We start from the raw sequence: 18,864 nt of genomic DNA, 5'->3' as shown, positions 1-18,864 counted from the left end.
ATATATCTATGCACACACACATGCACACATTGCACTGAACATCTTAACTTCAACAATGCTGTTTCTAAGGATGTGGCATAAAACTTCAACACTTCACAGACTTAAGGCCACTTAGACTCTCCCTGCAAGAGTTAGTCTGTAGTAAGTTCATGCTCTGAGCAAAGAATGTTTCTTGGGCTATTTGTCTTCATACTCCTCACAAGAAAAAGATAACAACAATTTCCTATCAAATGCATACCTTTGTCTCTGCTGAGCCACTCCAGCATTGTATTATCTGCCTATTAGCTGTTGCCAGGCAATAATGCCATATAAAGCAGAGACAATTAAGCACCTAGCAATGGTTTAAAAGTGATTACCACGATCTCCACAATAACAATGATTTGGAGGAAGGAAACATCTGCAAAGACACCTCCTTGTCAAAGGAGAAAGGTTAGAGCAACAACAATTTCACTGGCACTGCAGTTAAAATGGTGAATGGAGTGAAATCAATGAAGGGTTTATGTGCATTTCATAATTTAGCAGTAGGCTGTAACTTAGTAAAGGACAGCAAGCCACTGATTGGTGATAGCATAATAGCCTCATACAATAAAGAAGAATCAGGAAGCTAAAGGAGGTGGGGAAACTAGGAAGAAGCTTCAGTGTAAGGTGAAGTCATGAGACAACCTACAGTAGTTCATGAAACCTTTGGGTTTGATTCAGACAGGTGTTTCTAGGCTGTCAAACAGAAATATTTTAATGTCTGTTAAGAAAGAGACTGTATCAAATAACCAAATCAATTAGAAACAGAAGTGCAACAAGAATGAAGAAACTAGTTGTTAAAAATCCCCTCTGCTAAAAACACACAGAACAAGGCACATTAGGAGAAATATCTTCAAATATTTTATTATTCAACTTGACTTTAATACCTGAAACCAGTTCTCATCATTTAAGACATTGGGGGGGAAAGTTTTAATTGCCTTTTACAGATGTCATAATTTCATTATCTAAAGTGCAATGCTTGTTATACTAACAAGTATCAGCAGAAAGTAAAACCCACAAGACAGACAAACCCCAGCCTGTGAAGAATAAATAAGTTTCTGAAGACATTCAGAATAATGAGAACATATTCAACCACAGTTTAAAGCAATTCAAAGCCAAAAAACATAACAGAGAAATGGTGTATAGACCTGTATTTTACCTTGTTCCCTGCAAAGCCTGTGACTTCACACTTTTCCCCAAACAAGACATGTACCTTTAAACAAATATCAGCCTCCTTAACACTTAAAAAATGTCACCAGTTTATGTGGAATAAAATAAAGGCAGACAAGTTAATTCTATTTTTTCTGAAGCAATGACTGGATTGTAAGTTGTATTTTCACCATATTTTTTGGCTGTGCAGTAGGTGCCCAGGGTTTTCCACAGTCCTGAAAGTCTTCTTGACATCTTAACAGCAAAACCTTTGAGCAATTTACTCTTCCTGTCAGCATTAAAAGCCAGCTGCTGAAAAGCATTCAGTTGAAGGATGTAAAAAGTTCTTCACTCCTCACACAGAAATTGTTGTGCCCTTTAAATTTTGCATTTCATAAATAGCAATTAAGACTTAAAATGTATATTCACTCCAAAACATTCACATTTAAGACACTTCACATGCACAACACTACCGTCCCTTTTGAACTAGAAAAGCACAAGTTCTACTGAAAGCTAAGTTATTTCAAAGTTCCAAGTACCTTAATCTGTCCAAAGATACAAAGTGTTCAGAAAAAAAAGGTAGTAAATACATCAGTGCTGCCCCACTTCCAAACTTTTGGAGTATAGTTACAATGATGAGACTCGACATTTTTGTTTGCTAGAAAACCAGTATGTTGTATTTTTATATCCCTTTCCATTTTCCTCATAGGTATGTTCTCCTGAAGTCTGTGAGATTTGTGTGTTCTTGAAAGAATATGCATAGGGTTAAGAGTCCTCTCAGTGCTTAAATAAATATAGAGAGCTTATTTGCAATGAGCAAACCCTTTCTGAGGTTTTCAGAAGGGCTGGTAACCATCTGTGTGTTTAAGACAAAATAATTTCAAGGAAAGCATCAATTTAAGATTTGTTTGTGAATACACACCAGATTGTACTTAGCCCTCATACAGCTTCCTTAAACAACTGATTTCTGCTGAGCTAAACCCAGGAATAAACGATGTGCTGAGCTTCAGAAAACTGCCATGAGCCATTCTACACATCGTGCTAATTATAATTACATCAGAGTTGTTAAAACTGTGGTTCTTAAGCCCCCTCAAGATTCAGCTACACTTGGAAACAGACTGAACAGTTGGCTTGAATAAAAATATTCAGCACTCAGCAAGACTTTGCTAATACAAAAGACAGCTATCCGGCTACTTCACCCAAATTCAGACAGAGTGTATGCTCGCAGCACCCTTCTAGAATTACCATTTCAAAGCTCACCCAGCCAACTAACCACCAGGTTTGGCACGTACAGCAATTTCCAGCAGTGTCCCTTTATTTCATTACAACACTGTTAAGAACAATAATACCATCAACCAAGCATTAACTGGCAGCTACTCAAGGTGCTTTGTCTCAGCTTTGACACACGAGTTGAACCTTGCCTATGACTGAGGCACATCAGGCGCAGTGCAGAAGTATGACAGTTCAGACACTAGAGGACAATCTACTCATTTGACTGAGCCTCTAGGTTTGTAGTGCATGTTCCACATACCTTCCTTTCTCTTGCACTAGAATTCAAGTTTGTAGCTGATGAATCCACTCTTGGCAAGTTTCTTTCCAGAGAAATGATTTCTTTAAACTAGTTGATGGGTTTTTTTTCCTCCTTGTATGCAAGTCTCAAAGTGTTGCAAGAATCCTTGAAAACGAGATAATTAGCGTCAGTACTGTCTGTCCAACACCAAAGACAAGGGCTTCTAGGGGAGCCATATTCTTTCCTGCTACTCTGTAAATTCCAGCTACTGCAGCACCTGAGAACCACAAGAAGAAAAAGAAAAGAACAACTATCAAACCACAGAAAAGGCCAAGGCTGAAAGAGATGACAAATTATTTACAGTTTCTATACAACAGCTGTTTACAGAACATTTCCAAGTACCACATTGCTTTATGACACTATCAAATTATTACCCTTGCTTGTATTCTTTAAGTTAACTAAGCCTTTCAGCAATAATTTTTCCCAACAGAACTGGATCAACTCTTTCAACACCAGTTTGATTTAAGGAAAATTAAACCTTGCTATTTACCTGTAGAAAAATATTTTGGCTTCTATTGTCTATGGTTTTGTTGTTGTTGGTTTGTTTGTGGGTTATTTTGTGGGGTTTTTGGTTGGTTTGTTGTTTGGGGGTTTTTGTTTATTTTTATCATTTTTGCCTCCTTATTTGACAAGCTAGCAAAAAAAAACAAACCCAAACCTCTAAAAATTCACTGAGTCCAAAGGGTAGTTTAAGAGTGCTTGTACAGGGAGAAAGCAGCAACAGCAAAATTGCTACTGCCTGCAAAATAACTGTAAGCACTTACACCACAGGCTGGGGTCAGAGCGGCTGGAGAGCAGTCAGGCAGAGAGAGACCTGGGGGTGCTGGTCGATGGTAGAATGAACATGAGCCTGCAGTGTGCCCAGGCAGCCAAGAGGGCCAATGGCATCCTGGCCTGCATCAGGAACAGTGTGGCCAGCAGGAGCAGGGAGGTCATTCTGTCCCTGTACACTGCACTGGTTAGGCCGCACCTCGAGTCCTGTGTCCAGTTCTGGGCGCCTCAGTTTAGGAAGGAGGTTGAGCTGCTGGAACGAGTCCAGAGAAGGGCAACGAAGTTGGTGAGGGGTTTGGAACACAGCCCTGTGAGGAGAGGCTGAGGGAGCTGGGGCTGCTTAGCCTGGAGAAGAGGAGGCTCAGGGGAGACCTTATTGCTCTCTACAACTACCTGAAGGGAGGTTGTGGATAGGTGGAGGTTGATCATTTCTCCCAGCCAACCAGCACCAGAACAAGAGGACACAGTCTCAAGCTGTGCCAGGGGAGGTTTAGGCTGGATATTATGAAGAAATTCTTCATAGAGAGAGTGATTGGCCATTGGAATGGGCTGCCTGGGGAGGTGGTGGAGTCACCATCATTGGAGGTGTTTAGGAGGAGACTGGATGGGGTGCTTGGTGCCATGGTTTAGTTAATTAGATGGTGTTGGATGATAGGTTGGACACTATGATCTTGCAGGTCTCTTCCAAACTGGTTTATTCTATTCTACACATCTCTCAGCTTCATTTAATATTTCACTTCAATAACCTGGGCATGTTTTATCAATTTACTTCTGACTTAAAGCACTAAATTGTTAACAATTGTCGAGCAAATCAAGCAAAACATGAACAAGTTCAAAGCACTGGATTGTCGTCCATGAATGTGTACAAGAGGAAATTTCTAACCCACATGATGGCATTTTGGGCTGCAAGTTAAAAATTAAGACCATAATCATGTGCAAATTCCCATTTGAAGTATAATGTCAAACAGCCAAGATAAAGCAGGCACAAAATACCACACTGAAAAGACAAGACAGGTGCAACTGAACTCCCTTCTGCTGCTGTCTTTCAAATACTGGATTTATCACACATTTGAAGAACAAAGGTCCCAGAGCAAATGTAAAGCTGTGATGTCTTTGAGCAAATTCCTGTGAAAAAGCTTAAGTCTCTGTATGAATCAGCCAAAAAAAAAAAAACCATGCTAATGATGAGTAACATTTTCTGCTCACCTTCTGAGCTTTGAAAGGAAACTAAAATGTTCATTAGAACAAGAAAAACAGGCTTCGATACAGCTGTGTTCTGAAGTAAAGAAACAAAAAGGTGCTCAATCTTACCTCAGATGTTCACCTAGAGTGAAGCTTTTATTCAATACTTTCTGACCTGGTATTTTCTACACAGTGCATCTTGCCTTGACTGAAGAAGAAACATTGCTTATGGTCCTTTATTCAGAGGTTTTCATGAATACAAAAAAAACCCCTCTCCCAGATTTATAGCCTCTCAGTATGTATCATAGTAGTATCATAGTATCAGTCAGGGTTGGAAGGGACCACAAGGATCATCTAGTTCCAACCCCCCTGCCATGGGCAGGGACACCCCACACTAGATCAGGCTGGACAGAGCCTCATCCAGCCTGCTCTTAAACACTTCCAGGGACAGGGCCTCAACCACCTCCCTAGACAATCCATTCCAGGGTTTCACCACTCTCATGGTGAAGAACTTCCTCCTCACATCCAGCCTGAATCTCCCCACCTCCAGCTTCATTCCATTCTCCCTAGTCCTATCACTACCTGAGATCCTGAGAAGTCCTTCCCCAGCCTTCCTGTAGGCCCCCTTCAGATACTGGAAGGCCACAATTAGGTCACCTCGGAGCCTTCTCTTCTCCAGACTGAACAGCCCCAACTCCTTCAGTCTGTCCTCATAGGAGAGGTGCTCCAGCCCTCTGATCATCCTCGTGGCCTTTCTCTGGACACCTTCCAGCACCTCCAAATCCCTCTTGTAATAGGGGCTCCAGAACTGGACACAGTACTCCAGGTGGGGTCTCACCAGAGCTGAGTAGAGGGGGAGGATCACCTCCCTCGACCTGCTGGCCACACTTCTCCTGCTGCAGCCCAGGATCTAATTAGTTTTGCGGGCTGCAAGTGCACACTGAGAGCTCATGTTGAGCTTTTTGTCCACCAGCACCCCCAAGTCTCTCTCCTCAGGGCTACTTTCCAGCCAGTCACTGCCCAGCCTGGATTTGTGCCTGGGATTGCCTCGACCCAGATGCAGGAACCTGAACTATGGTCTCAGATGCTATCTAATCATAACTAAGCACTTTCAGGGATCACAGAGTCTTTTTTCAGGCTCAAGGGAAAGTGAAAAAACACCACAATTCTTTATTTTTCAATAATAAGGAAGGGTTAAAAACAAATACAGAATTTTCTTGGTTGGGCACAGTCACTAACAGGAACAGTCTGCTGAGGGGATCAAAAAGTCATCAGGAACATGGAAATACATTTAAGGGCCAACATGTTTTCTGCAAGTACAACCTGTATCTGAACCATGTGACATCTAAAAAATGCAACCCTTAAAGTAAAAGGGGGGAAAAAATAGGAACAGCATTGAGAAACAACTAATTTATGTTGTGTTTCAAACTGTTCTTTAAAACAGAAAAAACATTCTGTGAAGTACATTTTGTCAGAGATGTCTCACCAGAAGGCCAGCCTTCTGCTGTTACACCCAGCTACCTGGCATAAGCTTTTCCATTTATCCCTTGACTATCTGCTGTCCAAAGCTGAGAGATCCTTTAATCAAGCTCAGTACTGACATTAAGATTATGTTAGGATTGAACTCTAGAGTAAATTCAAACCAGGTAAGTGAGACAGCAGAATTTCACAGAATGCCACCATGGTGAGGGTTGGAAAGGACCTCTGGAGGTACGTGTCCAGAGGAGGGCAACAAAGCTGGTGAGAGGTTTGGAGCACAAGCCCTATGAGGAGAGACTGAGGGAGCTGGGGTTGCTTAGCCTGGAGAAGAGGAGGCTCAGGGGAGACCTTATTGCTCTCTACAACTAACTGAAGGGAGGTTGTAGCCAGGTGGGTACTGGTCTCTTCACCCAGGCAACCAGCACCAGAACAAGAGGGGACAGTCTCAAGTGTGCCAGGGGAGATTTAGGCTGGATGTTAGGAAGAAATTCTTCATAGAGAGTGATTGCCCGTTGGCTGCCTGGGGAGGTGGTGGAGTCACCATCATTGGAGGTGTTTAGGAGGAGACTTGATGGAGTGCTTGGTGCCATGGTTTAGTTGATTAGATGGCGTTGAATGATGGGTTGGACATGATCTTGAAGGTCTCTTCCAACCTGGTTTATTGTATTCTATTCTATAATCTAGTCCAACTGTCCTGTTAAAACAGGGTCACCCAGAGCAGGTTACCCAGGATCACTTCCAGGCAGGTTTGGAATCTCTCCAGAGGAGGAGACTCCACAACCTCTCTGGGCAGCCAGGTCCAGTGTTCAGCCACCCCTCACAGCAAAGTCATTTTTCCTTATGTTTAGGACAAAGATTTGATGCTAGTAGTTGATCAAGAAGCAGATTACTTCTGTTTCCCGGGGAAAACAGCGAGATATTTGTCAAGCTACCAAATGTTTGGGTTTATTATCAATGTTTTCTAGAATGTGTATTTATACTCAAATAGCAGGGCACAATACGACCTGTAATGCATAACCCAGCACAGCTGGAACAGAGCCACAGTGTACCACAATAGGCTGCCAAGGAGGGAAATGAGAACATAGCACCAAAAAAGACTGTGCTTGGGGAGAGAAGGAAGAACAGACCCTTCTGGATGAAATAGAGCTAAAATGCCTGACATTTGTCTGCTCTTGATTAATTTGTTTGGTTTGTTTTAGACAGTCTCCAGTGCTATTTAGTCAATCTTTTATAACTTTTATGTAACCATCAAGTTCTGTGTTTTTGGTTTTTTTCAAAGCCTAGAAATTGAGATGCTTCCTGCTTTTCTCTGTGCTGTTAAAAGGATTCCAGAAGGCCAGAAAATTTGAAAGATGGCATTGTTTAATGATCTCTGTTGTATTCATTCACCTACACAAATGATGCAGGGGACTGGAAATACAAAGTGGAAGTTGAAGTTAGTTTTCTATTTCAATTTCTTCCCCACTAGACCAGGGATATCTACATAACAAAATCCTTCAACTTGCAGTGCAATAGCTATTAAAAACCCTCTCTTTCATAATTTATCACCATAATTTGTCTTCAGAAGCTCCCCACAGAATCTCTTTCAGTATGAAACAACCCAGTGCTGTCCAGAAATAAAAATACCTGATAGTAAAATGATTTGGCTAAGCAAACTGCAATGCTCTGTGCAAAGCCTTTGGGAACATTATAACAAGTCTAAAGGCTAAGGCTGGAGAAATTCTCAGGTGAATTTACACAAAACCAGGACTGCTTATTTGTTAAGTGTTTTAGCCTACAAAACTGAATGCCAAAAATACATCTGTGTTGCTCCTCTTTTTTATGCATAGATAAAAGACACGAAGTCCTTTCATCTGAGAAGCACTGAGCCTGACCCTTTCTCACCACAGAATGGCATAAAAGTCTCTGCTTGGATATTCCAGCATCACATTTCCTATCTTTAGTTCTTCAGGAATGCTGATGCACAATTGCCCTTGTAAAAGGACCACTGGCATTGTAATCTTGGAACAAAAAGCAGCAGAACGTGTAACATAAGGCACTCCACTGGTTTCATCTCACCTTGGCTAAAAAAAAGGATGGGTTACACTGAACTACACTGTGTTGAATGACAGAATTCTAAGCTGAGAAATACATGGCAATTAAAACAGACTTTTGAGGGAAGGCTTAATGAAACTTCTCATGACATTAGCATTTTCATTTAACCTTGAAAAGCAACAAGATGGACTTTCAGTAGTAATAAGAAATTATCTGACACAGATTACCCGTGAGTGTGTCCGAAGCTGTGGTAACAGCATCATTTTGCTATCTGAGCAGTGCATGGAAAAATGGAAATGAACAGCAGAAAGCCTTGCCTACAGACTCTTCAATGGTTGCTGGATTCACAGTTCCTTACCCTCAAATGCCTTTCAGATTAGAACATCTTGTCAACAACTTGTTTGTGTTAGAACAGAACTAATTCTGGCCAGTGATTTTAATATTCAGCTCAGATTCTTCTCACTGAAGTTGACAGCATGTTTTCACAGATAGCATCTGCTTCCAGCAGTGATAACTCTGATGTTCACAGCTACTACAAAGGGCTGGGGTGCAGAAAGGCTTATACTTGCTCCTATGCAGACCAAGGTCACTGCTAAATCTTGGGTGCCACACTGGGGCACAGAATGTAAAAGGCTGCACCTGCAGAGAGGAACAATGACCCTAACCAGACCATCTATGTCATGGTCAGCATAAAGCTGAGGGATCATGAAGGGTCAAGCCTCTTCTTCAATGGCTGGCATCAGAGGACGACTCGGTCCATACTGCCTTTGATCCCCATCCATATGTTCCTGATTCCAGTTGCAGGATTAAGCTCCTGAATCTGATTCCTGTCTGCCACTGAGTCCAGTCTGGGACTTCCGCAGTGCCTGCGCCCAGCACCAGTTGCAATAGTGACATAATTGGCACCAGGAGGTTGGGTTTGATACTGCTTTGTATCTGTTTCATGTTATTTTTATTATTTTGATCAAAGCTGCTTTAGTTTTCTTTTCCAACACATCAGTCCCTCTCCCTTATGCCCTTTGTCTTCTCTTTGGGAAGGAAAAAGGTTTATAAGAGAGCATCTGCCACTGATATTAGTGACTAGCCAAGACTTAACACTGAAGATCTTTAGGCAGCAAGTACTGCTCAGGTTTACATGAACTTCATTCAACCCACTGATGTTCATGTCAGCTTTCCCATAAAAATAATATTCACTATTTCTCTTTCCCCTCCCAAATAGAAAACTCACTGTGTTCTCATTCGCTTGGCAAAGCCACTGCAGTCTGTAAGTCAGGTAAAAGTAGCTGCATATGACACAGCCAAAGACTGAATAAAGTGTCCTACTGCTCTCATGGCACATTTTTCAGTATTGACACAGATAATGGAATTACTTAGGAAAGATGGGAACCCAGTTTCTGATACCAGTAGCTCTAGATGAAAACAGTGAGGTAACACTTCCTCAAAATGCCCTTGGTGACACCACTTCTGTGCCACATTTGGTGAAGTGCAGCACTTCTGCACTTTACCACACACAATAATCTTGCTTCCTGCAACATTCTAATGAGGAGTATAGGTTTTAACTCTAGTTCTGTGAACCTGTCAGCATGCTGCTTTAAGAGGGAAAAATGGTTAGGATCTTATCTATGGATACAATGACAAGTCATAAAAGAAAAGGTATAAAATACGTCTTGAGTGGTAGGCATTAGACTAATACCATAAGAAACTGCAACAGATGGCCCAGCCAAAGAGCATTTTACCTAGAACAGCAGCATTTTTTTTTTTCCCCCTCCAAAAACTTAAGCTATGTCTAATGGCCTTCCTCCCCATCCCAAATAAAATAGCATCATGCCCAAGCCAAGAATTGAAAGTTCTTTCAAAATCATGAGCCAAGTGTAACTTCCACAAACAAACAAATTTTCTTAGCTATAAATAATTCCCTGCATTGCATTTCTTTTAGAAGAGCTACATCCTGTCCAGGTGTAATTTAGAAAACACCAGTAGACCAAAGGAGAGGAGCAGGAAGTCAACCTTGCAACCAATGGAATCAGGGCCTCATTTCCAAAAGGGAAGGCTTTTAGGGTACTAAGAGGTGATCTCAGTCAGAAACCTTTGGCAAAAACATCTGTGAGAAGTATGGTAGGACAGGATTGCTCTTCCTGAGTCCAAAAAGCTGTTGCCTGTTGAGTGTACACACCTTTTGAATGGCTTGATGTTGAGTGTACACACCTTTTGAATGGCTTGATGTTGAGTGTACACACCTTTTGAATGCCTTGATGTTGAGTGTACACACCTTTTGAATGGCTTGATGTTGAGTGTACACACCTTTTGAATGGCTTGGTATTTCTGTCTAACTCTGACAATTTATAGTGGCTTTATCTTTACATAATAGAAGAGCAACTCAGCTGTCATTATTAACTACATAACTAAGGCAAAGCCCTTAACAACCAGTCCCTAAGAAAAAGTTGTTTGTTTGGGTTTTTTTTAATGCTTTTATTATTTTAGAAAGTAGATGTAAAATAAGAAAGAAAAAGAAATCAAAGAAAAAAACCAAGACAGACTTACTGGTTATCATTGCTCCAGTTACAGAACCCAGAAATCCAATGCTGACCACAATGACAGAAATCAGCCTCCCCTGCCTATGCCTCTGCAGCATCACAAACATTAGTACTCCCACAGCACCATGGACAAAGAGAGAGGAGAAGAGAGCCCAGAGGAAAACCCAGTACCACATCTCTGAAAGAAAGCAGTCAAACAAAGGGTTAATATTTCTGAGACCAGAACTTCATAAGTAAGAAACTTTCAAACAGAACATATAATCAGCAGCAAGAGGAAAGCAACACTGATTTGCATCTTAAAAAGAATCAATGTGACTGCACTGGCACATGCTCAAGACTCTCTCCCTCTTCTAGCAGTCCATCATGAAGGAATAACTCTATAATGATAAAAAAGAATTATACACAAAGGATCCTGGCACAATTCTTAATTCAGATGTGCTATTATGAGAAATTCATCATTCTTTTATTGGTTTCTTTAAACAACACTGATTGCAATTTCTTACTGGGCATTGTAACTATTCCTCCATAATGAGATATTATCTGAAACAAAGAATTGTTTGGGAGTTTGATTCTGGGTTTGTCTTGTTGATACGTTTTTTTTCCCCACAACAAACAGCACCAGGAAACATCAAATGGGAGGAAAACTAACATGAAAGACTTCAGTTTATTTACCCAGGAGTTGCAGTAGTGTTTTCCATTGCATTTCCATTTCAAAGGCACAAATAAATACAGGACAATGTCCACAAGAAATTTTAAACACATCTACCTCCTTGCTTCTAATTGCTCAGCACAGAGCTTCACAGAGGCAGCTAGCCACTATTTTTGAGATTACTAAGAAGGAACAAGAGTTCTTGAGAATGTGTGAGTACCCATATTTCTGTGAGGAAAAGCAGACATCATCATCATTGAAAAGATCAGGATCCATCCACGAATCAACATAACAATTAAAAGAACCTTTATCCCTTGGCAATCTTCTAAAAACATTTACTGAAACTCAAAAAAAGGGTTAGATGAGATGGTTCTTTTGCTGTGATTTTCAAAATGACTATGAAGTAATCAGGAATGAATTAAAACTGAGGACAGTGAGTGATATTTTCCCCCTCTGTGCAGGGGATATTTTCACAGAATCAACAAGGTTGGAAGAGACCTCAAAGATCATCAAGTCCAACCTGTCACCCAACACCTCATGACTAAACCATGGCACCAAGTGCCACGTCCAATCCCCTCCTGAACACCTCCAGGGATGGTGACTCCACCACTTCCCTGGGCAGCCCATTCCAATGGCTAACAACTCTCTCAGTGAAGAACTTTCTCCTCACCTCAAGCCTAAACTTCCCCTGGCACAGCTTGGAAATGCAACAGGAAATCCCAGGAAATGCAACAGAAGGGGGAAAAAATAATTCAGCAAATTGGGGCACACTTTTCTGACATATCCCCTGAAACTGTCACTAATTGGAGTTTTTGCTGATCCCCCTCAAAAAACCCCACAAAGTACAGCTTCCTTACAACAGCAGGATACTTTGCTCTTGAGGCAAACCTGTCATTTTACAGCTCGCCATACATCGGTCATAGGAGCTAAAATATGACCCAATAAATGAGCTTTAATAATGTTTAGCAGCTCAAACAACAGAGTGGTGAAAGGATTCTGAGAAAGAATGTTTGCTACAGAATAACCATGGTACTTTGACTCAAGAGCCAATATTGTTTGTACATCCACAGCATGAACACAGTTTAAGCTTTTTCCTTTACCATCGCTTTGAGAGCAGACTCAACCCTTTCCTTTTCCCAAAAGCATGAAAGGCAACACTGTCTCCTAGGGCTTACAACTCTGAAACATTTAAAAACCAAGCTTCTAGAAGGTGTGCTCTGCTGGATACTGAATTCAGGCAGGTGTCAGGCAGGTTTGTAAAACTGCATTAGCCCAAGAACAGAAGACTCAGGTGAGAGGGGATCTGTAATTACAGCAGCCTGTTCAGCAGTGAACAGCCAACATTTAGATATGCTATGGAGAGGAGAAGTGAAGTTCTTGGTAGTCTCCCTCTGAATAAGTCTGAAGCACAGTCCCTGGATGCTGAGAGCTGCACTTTCAGTCATTCTCCCCTAAAATGCCATTGCAGCTAAAAATCTTGTAACTCAACCAAGAAAATCTGTGGGAACCTGACTCTGTTAGACACAATCATTCCCTGTAGTTCCCATGGGGTTCACTAAGCACTGCATCACCTGTTTGGAAATCAGTCTTTGTGGTCATCACTGCCCCTCACCAAGCAGAAAAGACAACTGATTTCCACTCTTAGGAAGACTCACTGGGATGACTGTATTTTCAGGAGAAAAGGAAAGATTATGTGAAGGCTAACTTACTCCCCTGTAATTAAGAAACCAAAAATGTTGACAAACCCTTCCACAACAAAATAGCTGCATAGTGAGCAACTAGCTCAGGTTTTATTTACGTCCCAAATAAGACTCAAAGAAAATTAGCTTTACATTTAGGGCAGGAGACCTGAGAATAGAAACAGCCTCAAAAGGCCTGTTGTGTAAAAGAACACTTTTTTCTTCTTCTCCATAAGAGCAACACACACTGAATCCATCCTAACTGACATTAGACAACTGTGATGGTCCTCCTTCCAGAAGGCAGACAGCAGGATGAAGGACAATGGCAAACAGCGCAAATAACTTCCAGATCATCCTCTACCTGGAGCTGCTTTTTATTTAAGCAACTCCAGCAAGTACATAGGCTCTAGATTATCTACTCTCCACCAACTCACACACCTGAATTAGTTAAATGAAAACATCTGAAGAGCTTTTCTTTACCAAGTTACTAGACAAGATATGAGCAGAGAGACCAGGAGCAGTGGGTTTTGTCCTTCCCCGCCCCTCACACACAGTCTTGTAAAAGATTCTCACCTGCTGTAAGAAGAAATGGGTTTAAAAAAGTGGAATGAAAGGTAAAGTGTCCCTGAAGAGGGAATAAAGTACAACTCTGCCACTTCCTTTTGTGCCTGGAACCATTCTAGCATACCTCCTTAGTAAGAGGATGCCTCTCATTTCCTAGTGATTAATTATGAGGTTTTTATTCTTTAATGGTTGCAATAACATATACTGTTGTATCCTGACACAAAATAAGGGAAATTGAATAATCACACATATATGGTAGAAAAAGAACAGTTCAGCTTAATTTCAAGGGGAAAAAGCCCAACAAAATGAAACCATTGAGGTTTGAAGCATTCCTGGGTTAGGCTGGAGCTCATATCAGGCTCCTGCTGAAAGTTGTGGAAAACAAGGGTATTTTCAAGCAGAGCGCTGATAAAATGTTACGACTCTGCACAAACACAACCAGCAGTGTTTAGATGGAGAAGATAAATTTTTACTTGGGCAACCTAAAAGCCACATCCAGACCACAACTTTGAAGTCCAAAAGTAAACACAAAGCAGTGATAAAGAAGATTTTAAATCCAGTTCAAGTTATTAACTGCCAACAGCCCTTAAGAACATTGAGTGCAGGAGCTTAGGGCTTTAAGGGCAACCTGTGTTTAAGCATCAATTCACAAACCACTGTGCAACTACAACTGCCACAGACACACTCTCTACTAATTCTACAATGGGTAATTGATTGCTTTTATTATTAAACTAAAAAGGAAATCCATTCCACACGAACAACTTCTTGTGTAACCCCTGCTCATGTTGCAAAAGCACCAAGGAACAAACTGGTTTGCTTACTTAACACTCAGCACTGAATTTCATAAGAAACACCTCTGTTGCATAAGGCTCTAAGAAAAACTTCCTAGGGGACACTGTCATGGAGAACAGTTAAATCCATCATGAACTTTTCCATCTAAGAGCACAAGATGTATTTTTGCAGTAACTATGCAAAAATAACTACAAGGGGAAAAAAAATTAGTTGTATTAATGTGTCACCACTTTTAATGTCTGGACAATATAATCAGCAGACATACATCTTTAGGCAAAATGATTCAGAGATAAGCTTTTCATTACATTTATAAAAGTATCCTGGAAGTTAAATGAATAAGAATGACAATAAAGCCTAAGATGATCACTTTGTTTGCTACAGCTTCCACTTCAGCTACACCACTACTTCCCCATCACACTTCTTCCACCTTGAATGGATTTTAAAAGTAAAGCTAGCAATCATCACTACACAAGAGAGGAAAAGGTAACATAATTTTCACAGATACTAGAAGATTGTCACAAATACCTGAAACAAATCCCCTGCACTCCATTTTCCACTAATCACTCACCGCCCCTCTACCAAGCAGAATTGATTTACTCAGTCACATCTCTGCTACTGACATCAAATTCCTGTTTATTCAAAGGTGGGAGCTTAGGCTTTTCCTTACACGTGGACAGAAAGGAGAATCAGCAGAAACACCTCTCCTGCCCTGGGTCTTGCAGTAACCCACACCCCTTTTTCAGCATGAGCTTGAGCAGAAAAAAACAGCCAGTTCCTGCCAAAACTAGCTAAAGCTTCCACCTCCTAACACAAAATGAAGACCTGAACTCGACTTGGGCTCACAGAATTTTTTCAGAACAGCTCAGTCTTCAAGAATCCCTGATGCTTAAGATTATGTCTATTTGTCAGGAAAAAATTGACACCTCAACTCCCACAGTGATCTTGTCCAGGAGTATACTTGGGGTGGGAAGTCTTCAATTCTCACATTCCATTTCTTTGCCTTTTTATGTTTTCTATAGCTGGATATATAAGATATGTGAGCTTATACCCACGGGGATAAAAAAAACAGGCAAAACCCAAACCATGCCTCCAAACATACTCCAGTCTTCCATATATATTTACATATTCACACACTTTCTACAACCCTTTACTCACACTGGGGTACCCATCAAATTCGCTCATACTCTACACCACTAACCTTTTTTTACGTACATGGGTACAATAGTGAGCAAACACATCCATCGCTCCTTCACTCATCCAGATACCAGACACACACACACACACACCAGTCCCCCCAGCACCTAACCCGCACAACCCCTCTGGTTTCTCCGGACGTACCATCCCCACAGCCTGGCTCTGCCTGCACACTCAGACACGATATAGGTGCTTACGGAAGCAGATACGCACACACACAGACTCTGGAACACCAACACCAGCCCTCCGCAGGTGTAACACACCGGGAAACCACCCCAGCCCCGCGCCCACGTCCTCCATTGTGCACCGCGGGTGTGCGATCTCCACCCGGAGCGGTAGAAGCCCCGAGCTCCCGCACCGGCGGCACTACTCCTTCACTACCTCCACACAGGGGTGGCACATGCGTAACCCCACAACTCGCCCCCACCCCCGGCAGCTCGCCCTGCCGCCTCCATGCGTGGGCCGGGGCCCGCCCGCCTTCCTCCTCCTCCTCCTCCCGGCACACCCACGCCCAGCTGCCGCCCGGTTACCGGTGAGGTTGCGGAGGACGGTGCCGTGAGCCCAGAGACTCAGCACTTGCTGCACCGACAGGTTGATCATGGAGTTGTCTCCCGCTTCCACCTTCATGGTGGCGAGTGGTCCAGCGGCCTCCGCCGCTCCTCAGCCGGGCGGGACAGGGGATGGGCGGCAGCTACAGCCTGACAACGGCAGGCCGGACGCCTCTCGCCACCAGATCGCGGGGCGGGAGGGCTGCGGCAACGAGGAGCAAAAGGGCGGGGAAGCGGCGAAGGAGCCTTCGCGCCGCGAGGGAGACATCGAGAACCGAGGGGGTGAGATGGCGGCCGGGGGCGGGCGGGGAGAAGCTGAGCGGTCAGGCCGGCCACTGGCGCTTCCCCGCAGCTCAGGGGCACGGCAGGGCGGCCCCGAGGTGCGAGCCAGCGGCGAGAACGGACGAGCAGGCCCACTCAGACCCCATCTCCATGCCCTCCTTCTCCATGGGGCACGGCAGCCACCGCCTCGCCAGCGGCGTCGTCACCCCGGTCACCGGCATCACCTGGGGCATGGGCGGGGCGCCGGCCAGGCTCCGCCCTCCCTCAGGCGGGTAGCCCCGTGCTCATCTCGGTGGGCGGGACAAAGAGGGCGGGGTTCCAGTGACCGATAAGCGGTGCGCGAGCTGCACCCCTCTCCCTGATTGGCTCTCGCAGTAGGGACTGGCTTACCCCGCGTGACCGTGGCTCCGCCTCCGCTCTCGGGGGGTTCCTCGCCGTTCAGCGGGTGCGGAGCGGCAGCTGGGGCATCGTACTCCCGTCCGGGAGGGGCCTGCCCGCTCCCCGGGGTGCCGAGCAGAAATGGGACTGGCTTCTGCGCGCGGCGTCAAAACTTTGTTAGCAGCGTAGCAGGCCGAGGCTCTCCGGACGGCCGACGCTGGCCGTTGTGGGGGAATGGAGATACTGCGGGTGAGAAGACAGCGATGAGCTCCGAGAGGGGACGGGGGCAGAGGTAGATGTGCTTGGGAAGGCCGCAGCTGTCTGAATTCGGGTGGCAGCAGTTCGTGGAGCAGAAGGCTTTCATCCAGAGGTAGCACCCAGGCAGTGCTGTGTAACACAATCCCTGCATGCTTGGGGGGAACATTTGGGGACCATCTAGTTCAATCCTTCTGCTAAAGCAGCGCCGCCCAGAGCAGTTTCCTCAGGACTGCAGTGTCCGGGTGAGTGCTGAATGTTTCCAGAGTAGCAGGCTCAATAGTCTCTCTGGGTAGCCTTCTCAGTGCTCTGACACTCTCACAAGAAAGAAGTTTTTGCTTATGTGCAGGTGGAGCTTACATGTCTAGTTTGTGCCCCTTGGCCCTTGTCCTGTTGCTGGACACTGCTGAAAAGAGTCCGTCCCCATCCTCTTCATACATGCTCTTTAGATACTGATAAGTATCGAGGAGATCCCCTCTCAGTCTTCTTCAGGCTAAACAACCCCATGTTTTGCAGCCTTTCTTCATGAGAAAGATGTTCCAGTTCACTCAGCATCTTCAGAGCCCCTGCTGGAGCCTCTGCAGTAGTTCTCTTTTCACTCTTGAACACCCAGAACTGGACTCAGCACTCTAGATGTGGCTTCTCTAAGGCAGAGTAATAGTTCTGCCTGTTCCTTTGAACCCAAGAGCTCTGCACTCTGTACTGCTGCAGAGTCAAGCCCTTGAAAGTTGCAAAACAATGCTTCAACAGATCTTAATTCTGTAACCGTGCTTAGTGCTTCTATCTTTTAAGATGAACATTGCCTCTTTCAGAGCACAGGGTGCATGATGCTCGCTGACTTAAATGGCTGCAGCTGCTCCCCCCCTTCATAAAGATATATTTATGCCATATTCAGTGCCACGTTTCCTCACTGGCTTATCTTCAGTAGTGCTTGCTATGGTGCTTCATAAACATAATTTTATGTCTGCGTTCTTTGATGTATGGGGTTGAAGAGGTAATTTGCAATTTATAGATGAAGAGCCATGACACACAAATCAGCTAGCATCCTGCTTGATGCCAATGACCTGATTTTCTTTTTATTTTTTTTAGATAGACTATTGTGGGATGCTTGATTCAGTGGACTGCTCCCAAAGCCTTTTCTTTGCAACTGAAAACACTTGGCATTTCTACAAATAGGTACCAAGCCAGGCAACAGACACTCACAGTGAAGGACTCCCCAGAGGACTCTGGCTTCTACTGATTAAGCGTAGGATCATCATGATGGAGAAAGGACCCAGCTGCTGGGTCAGGTCCCTGTTCTATGATCATAGAAATATGAAGGGTCAGGGTTGGGACAGCCACTAAAGGAGTGACAGACACTCTCTCTTAACCCCTCTTCCTTCCCAAAGAGAAGGGCAATAAAGGAGAGAAACTGATGGCTTGGGAAAGAAAACAGCTTAATGAAAATAACAACAGTAAAATGAAATAGATACAGGTATATACAAAAACAACATGGATGCCAAGCCCTGATGGCAATTACGTCACCGTCACCACTGATGTTCTGGGCAGGCACTGAGAAAGTCCCAGGTGGGACTCAGTGGCAGATGGGAACTGGATTGAGGAATACATGAATTGGGATCAAAGGCAGAACAGACAGTCCTCCTTGGACACTGGCCATTGGAGAAGGAGGTTAACCTCTTAGGATCCTTCAGCTTTATACTGAATGTGGCATAGATGGGATGGAATCCCTAATTGGCCGGTTTAGGGTCTCCTATTATCCTCCTCCCTGCAGGTGCCAGGTCTTACT

General features: G+C 43.7%; 1 protein-coding gene across 1 annotated transcript; it reads right to left on the bottom strand.

Moving 5' to 3' along the window:
- Nucleotides 1-787: 787 nt before the first annotated feature.
- Nucleotides 788-16,349, bottom strand: TMEM170B (transmembrane protein 170B). The gene is made up of 3 exons (XM_068166874.1): nt 16,146-16,349; nt 10,745-10,915; nt 788-2,954 (listed from the first exon to the last, which is right to left on the bottom strand). Exons 1-3 carry the CDS (start codon nt 16,240-16,242, stop codon nt 2,824-2,826), a joined length of 399 nt encoding a protein of 132 aa, XP_068022975.1. The 5' UTR covers nt 16,243-16,349; the 3' UTR covers nt 788-2,823.
- Between the last annotated feature and the right edge of the window lie 2,515 nt (nt 16,350-18,864).

This window comes from Melanerpes formicivorus, unplaced genomic scaffold, assembly GCF_026170545.1.
Source record: "Melanerpes formicivorus ecotype bairdi unplaced genomic scaffold, bMelFor1.0.p_v2 SCAF_109, whole genome shotgun sequence".
NCBI classification, from domain to species: domain Eukaryota; kingdom Metazoa; phylum Chordata; class Aves; order Piciformes; family Picidae; genus Melanerpes; species Melanerpes formicivorus.
Note: the sequence above shows the minus strand (reverse complement) of the source record. Positions and strands in the feature narration are given on the sequence as shown.